The sequence below is a fragment of the Sceloporus undulatus genome, chromosome 5, assembly GCF_019175285.1.
Source record: "Sceloporus undulatus isolate JIND9_A2432 ecotype Alabama chromosome 5, SceUnd_v1.1, whole genome shotgun sequence".
In the NCBI taxonomy this organism is placed as follows: Eukaryota; Metazoa; Chordata; class Lepidosauria; order Squamata; family Phrynosomatidae; genus Sceloporus; species Sceloporus undulatus.
Genome location: NC_056526.1, coordinates 129,689,256 through 129,709,160, shown reverse-complemented (window position 1 = coordinate 129,709,160; position 19,905 = coordinate 129,689,256). Strand labels below are relative to the sequence as shown.

The 19,905-nt window shown below is 40.5% G+C and overlaps 2 protein-coding genes across 4 annotated transcripts in view; one reads left to right on the top strand and one right to left on the bottom strand.

Moving 5' to 3' along the window:
* STOX2 (storkhead box 2) overlaps window positions 1-19,905 on the top strand; it is a 337,882-nt gene that overhangs the window by 63,030 nt on the left and 254,947 nt on the right. The window lies entirely within an intron of this gene.
* The window catches only part of LOC121930632, a 63,145-nt gene that overhangs the window by 39,862 nt on the left and 3,378 nt on the right, over window positions 1-19,905 (bottom strand). Inside the window, exons 2-10 of one of the 3 annotated variants that reach the window (XM_042467219.1) lie at window positions 14,537-14,728; window positions 13,845-13,907; window positions 12,657-12,734; window positions 12,478-12,573; window positions 6,229-6,790; window positions 3,315-3,514; window positions 2,151-2,563; window positions 390-544; window positions 89-297 (exon numbers count right to left, since the gene is read on the bottom strand). In XM_042467219.1, the coding sequence (XP_042323153.1) occupies window positions 89-297; window positions 390-544; window positions 2,151-2,563; window positions 3,315-3,514; window positions 6,229-6,790; window positions 12,478-12,573; window positions 12,657-12,734; window positions 13,845-13,907; window positions 14,537-14,587 (1,827 nt within the window). In that variant the 5' untranslated portion in view covers window positions 14,588-14,728. Of the gene's footprint in view, window positions 1-88; window positions 298-389; window positions 545-2,150; window positions 2,564-3,314; window positions 3,515-6,228; window positions 6,791-12,477; window positions 12,574-12,656; window positions 12,735-13,844; window positions 13,908-14,536; window positions 14,768-19,905 lie in introns of those variants that run through there. The other 2 variants (XM_042467220.1, XM_042467221.1) reach the window with 2 other exon arrangements.

The following is a 19,905-nucleotide window of genomic DNA, read 5'->3' as shown; positions in this document are numbered from 1 at the left end:
AGATCCTACAAGACATGATGGATTACTCTTTTAAATGATTCTAAATCAAAAATATATGCTAGAACCAAAGATTTTCTGATTAACGTACCCTGGAGTGAATGCTGTTCACAAAGTTCTGGTGAGCTTCATGCATTGTTTTATTAATCTCTGGTTGCAGAGGGTGGATGTCAATATGTTTGGCTGCTTGGGGATTTGACAGATTGTTCTGCAGCTCACTTATGTTTCTCTTGAAGCAGTGACAGTGATCCTCACGGCGTCCCTGGACTTGGAATCCTTGATCCACTTCTTGTTGTAAAACTTGTAAAACAGAAATAAGTCTGCATAATACTACTAGATGAGAACAATATTTAATAGTCAAAATATTATTGTGTTTTTAATATCCTCCTCACCAGTTTTGAGCAGGGTGGTGGCAGCTTCTTGACCAAGAGCAACCGGAGCATATTCTTGAAGTATCTTATGCAGTTTTTGAAACGACACCAGCCATTTGTTCTTAGCTTGTTGTCTGCGAGTAGGATCTTTGCTGAAGATATCTCTGTATACTGTGCTGAAAAGACAAAATGAAATGCACACTGTGAGAAATGGCCTACAAACTAAGAAGGTGCTCAAAATGTTAAATTCACCAGCTCCATGTTATGCTGAAAGACACTCCCGGCCACTTGCTGTGGATAGACAAAAGGGAAATGGGGCCATACAGGTCAACAGTATACAAAGGCCCATGTTCTTCACTGTGTCATTGCACAGTATAGCACTTAAATTATGGGAGGGGACTCAATGAAATCCACAACCCCATACCTGACTTTTCTTAGTTCTAGCTAGTTTTGATTCCTGTAGATTTCTAAAACCAAACGGGGGGTGGGGAGGAAGGACATAAACGTTAAAAGGGAAGTTAAAGGAAATTTCTCTATATTCTTTCTAATTCCTTTGAGATTAACTAAAGAAAGAAGTTGGCAGCATGAGCTTTCATAGACTTAAGTCTACTTCCACAGATGCATTTGGTGCAGAACCAAGGATCTACTGAGGAAGTAGACTTAAGTCTATGAAAGCTCATGCTGCCAGCTTCTTTCTTTAGTTAGTCTGACAGCTGCTACAAGATATCTCTACTACTGATTCTACACACTAACATGACTATGGCCCTATACCAGTGATGGTGCACCTTTTAGAGGCCGAGTACCCAAACTGCAACCCAAAACCCACTTATTTATTGCAAAGTGCCATGTCCCTTTGGCTTTCCAGTAACAAACTCTGGCAAACTCTGTGCTGGGGCAATGGCACATGTGCCCACAGAGAGGGCTCTGAGTGCCACCTCTGGCATGCGTGCCATAGGTTCGGCATCACTGCCCTATACAGACTGGCTCATGGGTGGAGTCAGGGTGCAGTGTCCTGACTAACTATGTCAATCTCTTCATTGTCTACTTTGAAACTATGAAAATCGCCTGTGATCATTATTTTTGTTTGTTTTTTAATGTTCAATTGCAAACTTCCCTTTACACTTTCTTCCTTGACTTTCTTCAGTAATCATTCCATATTGTGTCATCTGCATATCTTATACAGTGCAATCTCATATATATATATATATATATATATATATATATATATATATATATAAAATTCATTAGAGCTATTCAAACATAAGTGGCTACAGCAAATGTGTAGGTGTGTGTGTGTGTATGTATGTGTGTGTGAACTGTATTTGTAATCAAGTGAAGTTTTAAGCTATTACAATGGTAGAAAATTTGGGACAGAAGGGAGATTCCATTGGGAAGCAGAATTCTTACGCAAGACAATGCCTTCATCCTCCTCCCATAGATACAGCCCCACAAAATTCATGAATAAGATGAAGATCAAGAATTTCCTGGAATGATTTGTCCTTTTACTTGTAGAAGGCCAATAAAAACATATAACTCTCATGTTACAACAGAAAAGCCTCTTAAAATAAATGTCTTCTGCTTGATAAACAGTCTACATGATAAATTTCCCAAAAGGTTTTAAAACTGCTTTTTATTGTTTTGTTCTCATAATTTCTGGATATTTTTATGTAAACCCATCTGTACTCTGAAGAAAGAGAATATCAAAATATCATCATTACATTTTATTTTTAAAGATTTGGTAAATCTGCTATACAGTAACTGAAAAATCAAAAGCCAACCAACCAAATAGGCTGAAGCTTGTAAACCGCTGGGATGCAGTTTTCATCCATCCTGTACCATTTATTCAGAAGCTGAAGTTCTCTTGCATATTCAGCAACCGTCTTTTGAGTCAGGAGAGGACCATTAGGAAAGTCCTGCTCTTTTGAACGCATAATCTCATGTTCCTCCTTACTTTTTGTCTTAGCTTCTTGTTCTTCTGTTAACTCACTAGAGTCCGGAACATCTTGACTAGCATCATCTTGCATTTCATTCTGTTTGGTTACCCCAGTTTCTTCCTTTAAATCACGAGGCAAATTTTGCTTTGACTTGTTGGTACTCAGCTTCATGTGCTCAACTGCAGCTCTGATTGCCTCAAAAATTTCCTTAGTTATTCTGTCTGGGAGGGCAGGATCATCATGCTTTTGTCCAATGAAAACCTGAAACCACAAACAAAACAAGAGGGGGGGGGGGCTTATAAAGAAGTTCAGGCTTTATATACATATTTGGTCTTTGATACTATTGGCATGCCATAAATCCAATCAGTGACCTGCTGAAGCAGATACTATTAAGGAAGATCTAAATGCAATACTGATATGTGACTCTGCTTTTATTCCATCCAATAGACAGATAACAATCATGAGTTAAATAAATCAGAAAAACAAACCCCAGTGAAAATACATTAAAGGAGCAATCCTAGACACACATGTCTGGGATTGCGCTATAAAAAGCAATAGGCTATATCCAAAATGAGACCTACTAATTTTGTCCTCAGGCAGGTCGGTCTACTTAAATCAGGAATGGACAACTGTGGAAAGCTAAGGAGCCCCCATGGAGCACCTCAACAACCACATCCACCCTACAAAAAATAAAAATAAATTGCCCCCATATGACTCCAAGTGTATTACTAGGGAACACTGGGGGCATTTTATCATGTTTTTTTTTTTACCTCCTAGGTAAATTCAGGCCTAGAAGAGCACTTTTTCAATAACAGGAATTGAGCACATATCACTTCATTTTTCAAAAGTGTACCAAAACATGGTGAAAATACCCCTTTACAGGACCACCCTAACTGAAATGAATTGGACACAGTTAACTTAAGTCATACTAAGTTTCTTATAAAAATATGTCTGAGCTAGGACTAACATTTGATTTAGCCCTAAATGCTTCACAGATTGCTTAGCAACTTACAAAAAAGGTCTGAAATCCCATCTGTTGGCTTTTCCTTAAGGTTTTCAGATGCAGTGAAGCCATGCTGTGGTCGTTAGTGATGCCATCTTTTAGTCCCCATCTCAGGTCCAACATCCGGAAATCATAACCTCTCTCTTTACAATAGTTGTATAGCCAAGGAAAAGACTTCTCCATTAATGCATTTCGTTCTACTTCTGAATCTGATTAAATGACCAAAACATGAGGCTATATCACTTTATACTGCCAAAAAAAAAATTTCCAGCATCAGGAGATAAAGAAGGATTTGTCAGACTTTGAGTGTATGAGGTATAAACTGTTTGCTTAGCTGCAATCTAAAATATCATCTCTATATCGGTCATTGATTTTAAGTGCATCATCCCACATTTCTTCCATGAAGCATAGTTTTATATGTAGAATTCCCAGAATTCCATATCCTGAAACTGATCACACCAACCCTGTTTAACTTTAAGAAAGATTGTACACCACATAGCTCCAAACTATGCTGCAACTGTGGGGCTGTACGGGACGCCACCCCTTTCAGCACTGGATTGGGCCACGGCAACTATATGCCCTGAAAAGGTGCCATAGCTGCCGGCACCACAGCTTTTCAGTGCTTTATTGGTGCTGTGTCATTTGTATGCAGTGCCAGAGGAGTGCTGTGACACTGTCCACTGTGTGGTGGGGTGTGCGGTGTCATACCAGCATGGGATCGGAGTTGGTGTGTTCATTGTGCAGACGCCATGTCCCTACTCCACCCCCATGCCAGCCTTTATCACAGGTCTCTTAAGGCTACAAGAAACTTAGGGGCTGTGCAAACCGGCAGGAAAGGCCATCCTGGGGGTGGAGTCGGGCCATGGCATCCACATGACACACACCGTGACTCCACCCGCAGGCTGGCATGATGCCACATGCCACACCACATGGCGTGCGATGTCACAGTGCTCCTGTGGCACTGCATCTAGATGACATTTGAAAAATGTGCACAAACACACTTTAGTCTTTCTAAAAAAAAAGCATAAAATGCATACATTCCAAAATCACACACATTAGAAATCTGCATGCAAAATAAAAAATGCACACACACACACAAACCCAACAGAAATGCCTCTCAAAAGAAAAAAAAAAGTCTTGCAATCCAGTGCAGAAATAGGACAGAACAAAAATGCCAGTGGGAAATGGAGAAATATAATGAGACACAGTTCACTTTCATGGCTCGAAACATACAGGGTCCAAAATTCAAGTTACTGTACTATGAATTTCCACTTTCAACTGGTTGGTAGATTTGCTGTTGTTAAACTGCATGTTAAAATGATGTTGAAGTTCCTGATGGAATCTTTGAAAGTAGAGAGAACTCTGTAAAGTACCCAGTGATCAGAGCAGTGAAGTAACTAGGGGGTGCAGTGGCCTGAACCTCACCGGGAGGCACCCCAGAAGAAGGGTGAAACCTGGTTGGATCTCCTCCCCATGCCATCCCATCCCTTTCCTCTTGGGAAAAGGACAAGGCAGCACTGAGGGAGCTGGTGTATGCTCCCTCCCTCCCCCCTCCAATGCCATCCCATCCTTTTCCTCATGAAGAAAAGGACAGGGCAGCACTGAGGGAGGCTATGTGCACTCCCTCCCTCCCCTCATGCCATCCTGTTCTTTTCCTCATGAAGAAGAAGACAAGATGGCACCGAGGGAGGCCACACACATTGCTCCCAGCAGCCCTGCCACCCGCATTGGATGACACCAGGTGCAGGGACACCACTGGGTCAGAATGAATGATTTCTGTACTTTATACTTTATGTGCATGTGAACTTGCATAATTCATAGAAGATTTGGCAGAGACTATTAAAACCTTGTTCTTATGACTGCATGAAGGCTACAGTTCCCAAATCTTCTCCATTCCTTGGGTGGTGGAATTTCAGGATGGGAGCTTTGAAAAATTTATATGGATATATTTTCCTCATTTGTTAGACCTGGTGTTTTGTATTTGAATCTCATCCACTATGTAATTGTGGTTCATGTTTCGTGTATCATGTTTAATGCCATCCTGGGCTGCTCCTAGCAGAATCACCCTTGTAATATTACTAGGGCCCCTTCTTCTGTGAAATCACAAGAGAATGTCCCTAGATCTCAGGTTCAGATCTCAGGGTCTGAGATTGTTCTGACCTGGCAACCCTAATGTAAGCAGATATTTGCAAAGGAATAAGCCTCACTGAATTACGTGAGGCTTACTTCTTTAATAGACATGTCTTTGATTAACTTATTAGCTAGAATGTTGTAAAACTATAGGGTTTCTGATTGCTGTTCCCAATATCTGGGTAAGGTCTTACTTCCACTTTGAATAAGAAGAGTTCATCTGCTGGGAACAGAAAATAGGTATCCTCAGCCCCCAGAACTGTTCCACTTTTGCATCTGACAAACAGGTCTGGCACAAGTCTGTAGTAATTTAAATTCCTATTTGACCAAAAGCAAGAGAGTGTCTAAGCCATGGGAAGTCAAGCAATTCTCATAAAAAATCCATTATAGATCTCCTGCTTTACGCTGGAAACTCATGAGTTTCCCCCTCACTGAACATTGTCACTAATGTGATATAGATTCTAACCCTTGTCCACATTTGTGATACATTTTGTATTAGAATGAAAGAAATAATATCAATTCAGCATTAATAACTCCCTCTCTTTTGTACTGCCTTCCCATTGCAACAAATGACAGAGGAAAAACAGCAAAGCATCTTAAAGAAAAAACATCTCTTCTTAAAGAAAAACATAAGCTTTCAGGGACAAGCATGTGATGAAGTGGATTTCACTCCTCAAAAGCCTATGAATTAGTTAGAGGTGTCAAAATACTTCTGGTTGTTTTTTGAACTGATGGTAATCAATTCTAATCCCAACATTTCAATGTTTCTACTTTTATACTAGACTGATTATACCTTGATAGTCTCCGCAAAGATAGATAATGAAGATTTTCTTTCTGGATAAACATGGCAAATTGGTTTGTCCTCTAATTACTGCCTTGTTTGTGTCACCATCTGGAAGTCTGCACTGATAACATCTTGTATCATTAGTTGTTCCCTGGTTTTTCAGCGAGAGAGCACTAAACGATTTTATTTCTTCCATCTGGGTTTTCAGATAAGGTACAGTTAAAGGGGAAGCTCCATTTTGAACAGCTCTATCTGATTCCTTATCTTTTGAGACACTGACATCTGATAACCCCAGAGAACCTGATAACAAGCCTGTAGACAAATCTGTTATCCTTCTATTGATTTTCTCCTCAACAGTTGTCTCTTCTGAATGAGGGATTTCTCCATTTGTTTGTGTCTGGAGCAGCCATCTCTTTGTATATATTAATCTCTCAATTTCTGCTTTCTTGTGTCTGGAAAGTAGTTTTCTTTCAGTCCATTCAGAGGGTTCACCCCCATCCAGAGATTCATCTGCGCAGACACTGAACACTGAATGGAGATCTTTGACCTCATCTGTAGTCTTTGGTTCAGACTGAAAAGAAGAGCAAATTAACATGCAATTAGTTCTGTAGCCTTTAGAAATGACCATATGATGCACTTTTGAAATCTAGAAGGTAAAATGTCCATTGCCTCCAAAGCAAAGTAGCATATATCAAAGCTGCAGGCCTACAGTGGAATACAGTGCTTCCTAAAATGGCTGATTTGATTATTTTAACATGACCTTAATTAGTTACACATGTAAGTACAGTAGTTACATTCCTTGTTGCACCATTTTTATATGCAAAGAGTTGATCTGAGATGAGGAACAATGCATAGGCATTCAGCATACATAAGTGGGAGAGATTAAAGTCATCGGATAACCTTGGGCCTGTCAGTTTTTCTCAGACTGATCACCCCATAGGATTAGTGTGAGGATAAAATGAGGAAAAAGAGAGTTATGTATGCTTCTTTGAGTCCCTTGGAGGAAAGGCAGAATATATTGACAAAGATCCTGGGTCAGGGAGATGTGGTGTAAAGTTCTGCTAGGTGAACTAAGCCACATTTCCTCAAAAACCACCCAGAAAAACCACATTTGCTTGCCCTAGCTCCCCCTCCTCAACATAGGTATTTACTAGCTGGTAGACAGCAGAGGGAGCAGTGGAGGAGTCTCCACCTATATGTACCTGTATACACCAAGACATTCTTCAGGATCTTCTGGGAGTCCTCTGGAGGTCCCAGAGGATGGCATCACTGTGTCTCCAATTATAGGAACATAGCTGAATGCTTCTCTGTTCATACACACTCTCTCCACAGATTACTAACTGGCAGTATTAGTAGCTGCAGCAAGTAAAGGGTGGGTTTGTGGGAGGTTTGGTCATTGCATGGGATTGGTAGATAATTCTGATCCCTATAAAAAAAACTTAGGCAGGTGTAATTTACACTTCCATCTGCATAAGTCATTAACAGGATGCCAGACAAACTTACTGCTATTTTCTCCCTTCTTCTTGGGTCTAATTCATACATTGAATGAATTAATACATGGGACAATAAGCCTATATCTGGACTGTATCACTTCAGGCTGGAAGTGAGGATGGGGGTATAACTGACATGACTGAATGTTCTTCCATACAAAAAGATTGCTTATAAATATAAAATGATACATCAGGGACTAAGAAAAGGTTCTAGCCTAGCCACCTTAGAATCATAGAATCATAGTTGGAAGAGACTACAAGGGACATCCAGTGCAACCCCCCACCATGCATACAATCAAAGCATTCCCAACAGATGCCCACCCAGCATCTTGAAAACCTCCAATGGAGGAGATTCCACCATGCTCTGAGGTAGCTCACTGTTGAAGAACTCTGTCAGGAAGTTCTTCCTAACTTTTAAGTGGAATCTCTTTTCCTGTAGCTCGAAACCATTGCTCCATATCCTAGTCTCTGGAGCAGCAGAAAATAAGCTTATGCCATCCTCAATATGACATTGCTTCAAATATTTAAACACAGCTATCATGTCACCTCTTAATCTTCTTTTCTCCAGGCTAAACATACCCAACTCCCTAAATCATTCCCTATGGGGCATGATTTCCAGACTTTTCACCATTTTGGTTGCCTTTCTCTAGACATAGTCCAGCTTATCCACATCCTTTTTAATTGTGGTGACCAGAACTGGATACAATATCCCAGCTGAGATCTGACCAAAGCAGAACAGAGGGGTGCTATTACTTCATTTGATCTAGACACTATAATCCTATTGATGCAGCCTAGAACTGTATTGGCTTTCTTAGTTGCCACATCACATTGCTGACTCATGTTTGTCCTGTGATCCACTAAGACTTCTATATCCTTCTATGTCCTTTTTGCATGTTTTGCTGTCAAGCTAAGTGACATCTTATATCTGTGCATTTAATTTCTACTGCCCAAGTGTTGTACCCTATATCTCTCCTTGCTGAAATTCATTTTGTTAGTTTTGTCCCAGTTTTCTAATCTGTTAAGGTCATTTTTAATTCTGATTCTGTTGTCTTGGGCATTAGCTACCCCTCTGTCCAGAAAAACATCCTGCCCCAATTGCCTGTCTTCCTGACTTCAGAGGTGTTACAGTTTCTCATTTGCAACTCCCAAACTATTCTGTTTGATGTGCATATGGAGTAGTGTGGACGTGCTCCCACGCTTCAAAGATCATGGCTGCTCAGAGTACAGCATCTGTTTGGGGCCATAGGGAAAGAACATAAACCATAATTCAGAAAATTTTGGCTAATAGAGCCCAAGAAAGAACCCTGTGGCACTCCACTAGTCACTTCTCTTCAAGATGAAGAGGGGACACTGAGTATCTTTTGGGTTCAGTTGGTCAACCAATTACAAAACCTCCTAACAATCACATTGTCTAGCCCACATTTTATTAGTTTTTTGTAAGGATATCATGGGAGACCTTGTGGATAGCATTACTGAAATCAAGATACACTACATTCACAGCATTTCCTTCATCTACTTTTAGCATACCCTACACTCCCATACTGAATATGGGATTTCATACTTTCATGTCTAGCATCAGAAATGTTTTAAGAAGTCACAATGATCTTTGGAACACTAAGAAGTTTCACATGGGAAAGACACACTGGCTCGAAGACATGTGAGAGACCTAGATAGCACTAAATAAAGATAAAATGAGTTATCACTTCATACTCCCACAGGCTTTCTGCATATCCTGTTGCAAATAGAGACTGAGGGGCTTCCTGGCTCCGGGGCATGTGGTGTCTAAACATCATGTCCCCCAAGTCACCCCAAAGCCACCTGACGTGTAATAAGTGACACAACTTCTGGGCAATTTGGGGGCATGGCATGTGTAAACACCACACTCCCAAGCAGTCTTGAAGCCGACTGAAGCTGCCAGTCTGTTCTGCCCAAGTTCTTTAAAACAATTAAAAACTACATTTTGTGCTTTCTCCAGGATGTTTCCTTACTCACCTTTGCTATCTGACTATCTAGGAGGTTGTCTCATATACATACATCCTATAAATGCTTTGTTACTCCAAAGTTAAAGCCATCAGTTGTTCTGGAATCCTGTTGTTGATACCATGGGAAAACCATCAACTCTGTGTGGGAACATAAGGTACCCTCAAGGATATAAAACAGGATATAACTATCTGCCCCACAGTTAGTCAATTTGCTACTACAGGCTGATGCAGGCTTTTACAGGCTGCTACAGACTGAGGCTGTGTCCCACAGACTGGAGCTCCACTCTCTGTATAGCCTTTGAATTCTGTCTGAGTCACCCTGTCTTCCACAAAACTCTCTCTTCAAGACCAGTAATAATCATCACCCTCTCTAACTCCCAATTTCTCACTATCCAACCTTGTACACCTTTCCTTTTTGTTAGCCTTGTGTGGTTCTTAAGGTTGCATTGATTTTATGTGTTTTCATGTACCTTTGCACATTTCTAATTAACTAAATACACTTTCTTAATAATTGAAACTGGAGTTTCTCTGTAGTTAATACTGGTATACAAAGATGGAAAGATTCCCTTAAGTTGCCCAATCTTTTGCAGGCCTACTTTTGAGCAAATAATTCCCTCAAGATACCAAGGAAATGCTGACACTGTTGGTGCAGAAGCCTGGTCTCTCCACCTTTTGGGGTAAAACTAGGGTTGCTATAAGTCAGGACCTCCAAACCGGGACAAATGTAGGACAAATGTAGGGCAACATTTTCAAATGTAGGGCACATTTTTTTTAAATGGAGGACACGCCAAAAAAATTGATGGTTTTTTAAAAATGTTAATATAAATGCATGTTTCTTAGGCATGATCAAAATGGAGGACATTTTGGCATTATTCCTAGACAGAAATGTACTGTACTTCCCTTTCTGGCCAAACCACCCCCCTCCATTCCAAAACACACACGACACACATTGGGGCATTTCACATGGCTTTACTTAACATAGCCTCTTGCATATTTCAGAGGCTTATTCCATAACCAAACCCTTTGGGTTTAACACTTAGCATGGTTTAACATGGCTATGCATATTGAACATGTCAAAGTGGTTTCACAAGAAGTGGATTTGCCATTTCAGGTTTCTTGTGCCAACTGAACTTCTCCGAAGTGTGTACTTGGTCAAGGGAAAGCACAAAAAACACACCAAAAACACACCTTGGAAGGTGACACTGTCTTGCCTTCAGAAACAGTGTGCGCATGCCTCAGAAGCTGATTGATATCAATATCACCATCCTCATCATCACCACTATCACTGTCCAAGCAAGGCAGGCTTGTTAGCATTCAAAGCACCCAAATGCACTTTGGAAAGTCACACCATCTCGGCTTCAGAAAGAGTGAGCGCATGCCTCAGAATCTGATTGATATCAATATCACCATCCTCATCATCATCACTATCACTGTCCAAGCAAGCCAGGCTTGTTAGCTTTCAAAGCACCCAAATGCACTTTGGAAAGTCACACCATCTCGGCTTCAGAAACAGTGCGCGCATGCCTCAGAAGCTGATTGATATCATTATCACCATCCTCATCATCATCACTATCATTGTCCAAGCAAGCCAGGCTTGTTAGCATTCAAAGCACCAAAAACACACAGAAAAGGCACTTTGGATAGTCACACTATCTTGGCTTCAGAAACAGTGAGTTCAGCCTCAGAAACTGGCTGATATCAATATTACCATCTTCACCATCATCACTATCATTGTTAAAACAAGACAGGCTTGTTTATTTTTAATAATAAAAATAAAATAAAATAAAAAGGGAGGGTTGTTTATTTTTAATTATAAAAATAAAATAAAATAAAAAACCAAGGTAGACTTGTATATTTTTAATAATATAAATATGGATTGAAACTATTAGCCGCTCTGATTGCCTTTTTGCCTGAAGGGTGGGGTATAAATACCATAAATAAATAAAAATAATTAATAAATATTTTTTAAAAAACCAAACACACATGAACTGGCTTCACCTCCCCGCCTCCTCCTCCTCCTCCTCTTTGCTTGAATTTCGCGCCAGGAAATGGCATTTTTCCCTACCCCTGGCCTTGGTCCTCCTCCTCCTTTGCCTCCTCCTCCTCCCAGTCCTCCCCCTCCTCCACCTCCTCCAAAGCTCACTGGCCAATGGCAAACTGGGGCTGGAATCAGGCCAGCCCCCGCTCTTCTGCCATTGGCCAGAGACAGCTTAGGGGACGAGCGCTCCTTACAAGCCCCATGCACGGGCGCGCAAGAGGGGTGAACGCGCGCTGCACTGCTGCCGACGCGGCCCAGGCAAGTGCCATGGGGGCGGCACAGCAGCAGCGCTGCAGAAGGAGGAGGAGGGTGGCGCGGCCATGGAGGAGGAGGGTGGCTGGCTAGCCGCATTAGTGGCCGCGACAATGGCCACGTGAGCGCGCCCGGCCCAGAGGCCGGGAATAAAGCCAGGATTTTGGGTGAACCGGGCCGGGCCGGGCCCGGTTCCCCCAAAAGCGGGTTTGTCCCGGGGGCTGCCGGGATATGGAATCCCTAGAAAACTACCATGTTTGTCACTCTGTTTTAAAAAGGATAAGATTAAACTGTCTTCTATGATAGTATAGATGTTTTCCCCATTTCTCAGTGGTTATAGGGTGACAATGATGGCAGATTTTGCTATGTCAGCCTTCATCTGCTGTCTGGTGTATATCTAAAGCTCATATTTAGCACCTCATCTGCTGTTTGATGGTACAGGCCTCAAAACTAGCAGCTGTACTGCAAGTGTTATTTATCTAGCAGTGTGTCTTACCTTTATAATAAAGGTTTCTGGGTTTTTCATGTATGGTCGATTTTTATCCTCTGATGCATGTTTAAACCTTTTATCAGCATGGAAATTCATGCGGTGCTAGAGTTGAACAAAGGAGATGTTAGAGAAAGGTTAATTTCTAACTCTTCCAAAATGTTTGAATGCAAGATGTAATCACTGACCTTTAAGTGCATCCTCACGTGCATTTGTGTTTCTTCGTCTATTTTCATATATGGTACATGCCAATGACATTTTTGCTTCTAGAGATAATGTAATATGTAAATTAAAAACAATGCCTTATCAGTAAGTTCTCCAATTAGCCATTTGAGCTTATTATTTAAACTGACTTGGTTTATAACTCACAGCCAAGGCAATACTAATTTAATTTCTCCTTGTGAATTGGCCTTGGAGGGCTGGTCAGAGGCAAGATTATTCTTAGGTCTCTATAAACACTCCCTCTCTATAATTTCTTATAGGATGTTTTCAGCAATTGTTTGTGAAGGGGGCATTGCAGAAATAAAGAGCTGCCCATGTTTCTTTCTATATTGGGCATTCAAGGTGACCAGAACTTCATGGATCCCAAGTGCACCTTTGGAACAGGAGCCCTCCTTCCAATTGCACCTTTTCTTAGTCACAGGAACCAATCAGATTTGGTTCTGTGGTACCATACACAAGGAATCTGGCAGAATAATTTTGTGAAATTCAGAGCTTCTTGAATAGATGATGTCTTGTTGGGTCTGGCAAACCTGGTGTGTGTCACCATGTTTTTCTGCTTCAGTGTATATTCAGCCAAGAGATCAGTGGTGAGGGGCTGGATTGGGCTACCCCCTTCCTCTCATCCCATTGGTTTTTATTGATTTTAGTCTTCTTCTTGATCTTCTCACTCACCTGATCAGTGTTGTGTTATCTTTGTTTTTATTTCAGTTAATGGAACTCATGCATTTCCCCCACCATCATTTGCTATCTCACTTGTGTGGAGTTCTGCAAAGTACTGTATGTAGGGAATGTGTGAGATCTGCTTAAAATATACTGCCTGATACAACCACTTTATTGCAATGATAATTCTGGGCCTGCATGCATAAGATTGTTGCGTGCCTTCAAGTTGTTTCTGATCTATGGCAACCCAAAGGCTAACTACCATGGAGCTTTCTTGACAATATTTATTCAGTGTGTGTATGTGCCTTTGCCATCTTCTGAGGCTGAGAGAATGTGACTGGCCCAAGTGGGTTTCCATGGCTAGGATGGGATTCAAATGCTATTCTCCAGAGTAACTCAAGTTCAGTGCTCAAACCACTACACCAGACTGGCTCCCCATGCATAAGATTCCACTGTGTTTAATATAAGCTAAATTATTATTAAAACATACATACAGTAATTGTTTTCTCCAGTGACTTTTTCTGAATTGGCGGTAATAAAAGGGCTTCTTTATGACCCTGTAAGAAAATAACACAGCATCAAATCTGAGTATGCACCCATTTTGTGAAAACTTATTCCAGGAGGCCAATAAAAATAATTGTCATCGTTGTTGGATAATAATAATAATTATTATTATTATTATTTATAGCCCACCTCTCCCTGAAGGATCGAGGCAGGTATGTGTATATATATATATATATATATATATATATATATATATATCTGTTTAAATTTTGTATACCACTTTTATATACAATAATCTTCTCCCAGTGATAAAATTTCTCCTTTCTCATTTATTGTTTTATATTATTAACCTGACTCTGCCTTTTAATGGTAGTTTAATATTTCTATACAAATTATGCAGCAAAATAATTTTTAAAATGTTCTCTGAACCTTAACAACTCTTGAGTACCAGTCTCCTATTGTAACTAAACCGAAGCGCAAGTATCTGGAATCATTATATCCCTGGTAATCCCAAACTCCTTTTGTTTGTTTCTAATACCAGATTTCCCATGTGTTTTCTGTGCAACTGTAAGGCTGAAATAAGTGTATTTTAGAGCAGCAACAAACAGAAATAAATACCTATAGTTTTACATTATTTTTACTAATATATTTCAGCTAGGTTTTATTATCAAAATATACTTACTGTAGACAAAGTCATCTGAGGCAAATTTCCTTTTGTATAAGGTGTCCACATGATTTTCACTTGATATGCAAGAGCAAAAAGTCAGTTTTGGAAAAGATTATATGTAATCCTTTATTTGCCATTGCTAAATTGTTCTTGCCTTCTTCTCAGATAAGGATCCAAACATGTCTCCAACTGTCGTCTAATCCCTCTCTCCAAAGATGCAATTTTAGTAAAAAGGTAACAATAAAAAGAAGAGCAAAAATCTTATACAGGTACTATTGTGTAACTGAATATATTACCAGCAGATCATAGTGTTGTTTTTTTATCATTTACATAATCTGAATTTGTTTTTTAAGAAGTGATCATACATGTATAGAAAATACTCATGAAGCAGTAGGGGCGTTGAGTCTTGCAGATGCTTCTAAAAAGTTATCAGACAAATATTAATCTTCCCTTCACCAGATCTTGTCTTATGAAGTGTGAATGAGTTTATTGCTATCCAGGTAGTGCTAACTCCTAGCAACCTCCAGTGGAAAAACCTGTTGAAGTTGCTGTACAAGTTTCAACCTTCTTTGAAGAACTGGTCACTAATGGCTCCACCCCCATTACTAAGAAACAAATGGAAAAGGAATAGTGAACCAATATAATCTGTAAACATTATTCACAGACTTGGAATAATGCAGTTCTAGTTTACTGATTAGAGATGGCAACATATGCTGTTTTAGTTTATAATTGGCAATAGGATTCTAGACATATTCCTGAACAAATCTTTGCGGAAAAAAAGAAAAATAAATAAATCTGTCAGCAATTTGTTAGGTGGCACCTTTGCTGGTAGATAATTATAATTTAATTACTTTGCATTGAAAAAATTCTGCACACTAGTTTCTGCAGCAACAATCTGTTTCTATTAAGATAGATGAAATAGATATCTGAGGTCAAAATGGTTCATAATGGAGTAACATGCACAGATAAATGTGTTAATTCTAGCTTTAAATGTTTCAGTCTAATTTTATTCTAAATTTTAATTGTTACTCATCTTGTGGTGAGGGACCATAGGGCAGTACAGTCAGCCCTCCTTATCCACAGATTCAAGCATCCACAGCTTGAAAATATTCCAAAGAAGAATAAATTCCAAATAGCAAACCTTGATTGTTCCATTTTATATAAGGGACACCATTTTACTATGCCATTGTATTTAATGGGACTCGAGCATCCACGGATTTTGTTATCCAAGGGGGATCCTGGAACCAAACCCCAGCGGACAGCAAGGGCCCACTGTATATAAATACATTAAATACAGTATAAAATAAGTAATTCCTTTACAGCAGTGGTTCCCAACCTGTGGGTTGGGACCCCTTTGGGGGTCGAATGGCCCTTTCACGGGGGCCGCCTAAGACCATCGGAAAACACATATTTGCATGTAGCGATGAAAAATAATTGTACGGCTGGGAGTCACCACAACATGAGGAACTGTATTAGGAACTGTATTAAACAGTTGTGGCATTAGAAAGGTTGGAAACCACTGCTTTTTACAGGAAGTTTGCAGTGTTGACACACATAACTTTACTCTGGCCTTTCCTTATAACATAAATCATATTAGATCTCACTTCTAGTTGCTCATTTAAATGTAGTGAATTTAGGTTGCCAGTTTATACTGTTATTCACTGATGTTGCAGTTCTGCTCTCAGTCTTGCCACCTTCTGAAACCTTTAAGGATCCTAGGATTTGTAGTTTTGTGAGGCATCAGCACTATTTGGCGGAGACGTCTAAAGACCTTCTAAAACTACAGCTCTCAGGAATACAGAGACTGGAGCTACTTTGCTTAAAGTTGTGTGTCAAACTGCATTATTTCTGCAGTGTAGATGCACCCAAAGTCTCTCTTTGTGTCTTTTAACCTACTGGCCAATGTCAGGTGGCAATTATGGGATAAAATTGTTCTCTATCTCCCTGTCCTTAAATAGGACTAGCTTTTTGTGAAACAAATCTATATTTTAGAGTATGCCCCCCAAACGAAAACTTTAAGCAGTATATCCACATCCTGGAAGTTAATTTATATGTGATGTCTTGTAACATGCAGGATCTGTCTCTAATATATTGTTGTTGTGTGCCTCCAAGTCATTTTGACTTATGGTGATCCTAAGGTGAAGCTATCATAGGGTTTTCTTCAAAGATATAGCCATGTTAGCCTGTAGAATCAGTATGTAGAAAGATCTTGAAGCACCTTTGAGACTAACTGAAAGAAATTGGCAGCATGAGCTTTCATAGGCGGGTTACAGACCGCCCATTTGGGGCGGGCTGTACCCGCCCCTTTCCCCGGTGTATTGGGGCCTCAGCTGCCAGAACGGCAGCCGCTGAGGCCCCGATCCGCCGCTTTTCAGGCTGCAGGGAAGCGGCAAAACGCCGCTTCCCCGCAGCCTGAAAAGGGATGTCCTTGGGGCTTCAAGCCCCAAGGACACCCTGCGGCGGCGGGGAGAAGGAGAAAGGGGCCGCTTGGCCCCTTTCTCCCTTGCATCACTGGGCGCAGCCATCTGAAGGCTGCGCCCAGCGATGCAAAGCAGTCCCTGCACCTGAAAAGCGGCGATCGGGGCCTCCAGCGGCTGCTGTCTGGCAGCTGAGGCCCCGATACACCGGGGAAAGGGGCAGGTACAAGACCGCCCCAAATGGGCGGGCAGGGGGGGGGGGGGGGGGGGGGGGGGGGGGGGGGGGGGGGGGGGGGGGGGGGGGGGGGGGGGGGGGGGGCCTCGCGGTGCTTTTGGCGCTGGGCGCCCCGCCCCGGGGGGGGCGGGTCGCCCGCCCCTTGGCGGTGTAACGCCGACTATAAGCTCATGCTGCCAATTTCTTTCAGTTAGTCCAAAGGTGCTTCAAGATCTTTCTACATACTGATTCTACAGGCTAACATGGCTATATCTTTGAAGAAAACCCTATGATAGCTTCACCTTAGGATCACCATAAGTCAAAATGATTGAGGCACACAACAACAATATGAAGACAGATCCTGGCATGCTACAAGACATCACATATAAATTAACTTCCAGGATGGTGGATATACTGCTTAAGGTTTTCGTTTGGGGGCATACTCAAAAATAGATTTGTTTCACAAAAAGCTAGCCTATTTAAGGACAGGGAGATAGAGAACAATTTTACCCATAATTGCCACCTGACACTGGGCCAGTAGGTTTAAAAGACACAAAGAGAGACTTTGGGTGCACTACACTCGAGAAATAATGCAGTTTGACACACAACTTTAAGCAAAGTAGCTCCAGTCTCTGTATTCCTGAGAGCTGTAGTTTTAGAAGGTCTTTAGACGTCTCCGCCAAATGTGCTGATGCCTCACAAAACTACAAATCCTAGGATCCTTAAAGGGTTCAGAAGGTGGCAAGACTGAGAGCAGAACTGCAACATCAGTGAATAACAGTATAAAACTGGCAACCTAAATTCACTACATTTAAATGAGCAACTAGAAGTGGAGCTAATATGATTATGTTATAAGGAAAGGCCAGAGTAAAGTTATGTGTGTCAACTGCAAACTCCTGTAAAAAGCAGTGGTTCCAACCTTTTTCTAATGTCACAACGTTTAATACAGTTCCTAATCCAGTTCCTCATGTGTGGTGGTGCATCCAGCCGTACAATTATTTTCATTGCTACATGCAAATGTGTTCCGATGGTCTTAGGCGGCCCCCGGGAAAGGGTCATTCGACCCCCCCAAAGGGGGTCCCAACCCACAGGTGGGAACCACTGCTGTAAAGGAATTACTATTTTATAACTGTATTTAATGATTTATTACAGTGGGGCCCTTGCTGTCCGCTGGGGTTTTGGTTCCAGGATCCCCCTTGGATAACAAAATCCGTGGATGCCGAGTCCCATTAAATACATGGCATAGTAAAATGGTGGGCCCTTATATAAAATGGAACAATCAAGGTTTGTATTTGGAATATTCTTCTTTGGAATATTTTCAAGCGGTGGATGCTTGAATCTGTGGATAAGGAGGGCTGACTGTACTGCCCTATGGTCCCTCACCACAAGATGAGTAACAATTAAAATTTAGAATAAAATTCAGAATAAAAATAATACAACTTAAAGCAGCAGACTGAAACATTTAAAGCTAGAATTAACACATTATCTGTGCATGTTACTCCATATGAACCATTTTGACCTCAGATATCTATTTCATCTATCTAATAGAACAGATTGTTGCTGCAGAAACTAGTGTGCAGAATTTTTTTCTGCAAAGTAATTAAATTATAATATCACCAGCAAAGGGCCACCTAACAAATTGCTGACAGATTTATTTATTTTTCTTTTCCGCAAAGATTTGTCAGGAATAGGTCTAGAATCCTATTGCCAATTATAAACTAAAACAGCATATGTTGCCATCTCTAATCAGTAAACTAGAACTGCATTATCTCCAAGTCGGGAATAATGTTTACAGTAATATTGGTTCACTATTCCTTCCATTTGTTTCTTAGTAATGGGGGTGGAGCCATTAGTGACCAGTCTTCAAAGAAGGTTTGAAACTTGTACAGCAACTTCAACAGGTTTTTCCACTGGAGGTTGCTAGGAGTTAGCACTACATGGATAGCAAAAACCTCATTCACACTTCATAAGACAAGATCTGGGTGAAGGGAAGATTAATATTTGTCGGATAACTTTTTAGAAGCATCTGCAAGCTCAACGCCCCTACTGCTTCAGGAGTTTTTTCTATACAGTATGATCACTTCTTAAAAAACAATTCAGATTAGGTAAATGATAAAAAAACAACACTATGATCTGCTGGTAATATATTCAGTTACACAATAGTAACTGTAAAGATTTTTGCTCTTCTTTATTGTTACCTTTTACTAAAATTGCATCTTTGGAGAGAGGGATTAGCCGACAGTTGGAGACATGTTGGATCCTTATCTGAGAAAAAGGCAAGAACAATTAGCACTGGCAAATAAAGGATTACATATAATCTTTCAAAAATGACTTTTTGCCCTTGCATATCAAGTGAAAATCATGTGGACACCTTATACAAAGGAAATTTGCCTCAGATGACTTTGTCTACAGTAAATTATTTTGATAAACCTGGTAAAACCTAGCTGAATATATTAGTAAAAATAATGTAAAACTATAGGTTATTATTTCTGTTTGTTGCTGCTCTAAAATACACTTATTCAGCCTTACAGTTGCACAGAAACACAATGGGAAATCTGGTATTAGAAACAAACAAAAGGAGTTTGGGATTACCAGGATATAATGATCCAGATACTTGCGTTTCGGTTTAGTTACAATAGGAGACTGGTACTCAAGAGTTGTTAAGGTTCAGAGACATTTTTAAAATTATTTTGCTGCATAATTTGTATAGAAATATTAAAACTACCATTAAAAGGCAGAGTCAGGTTAAAAGG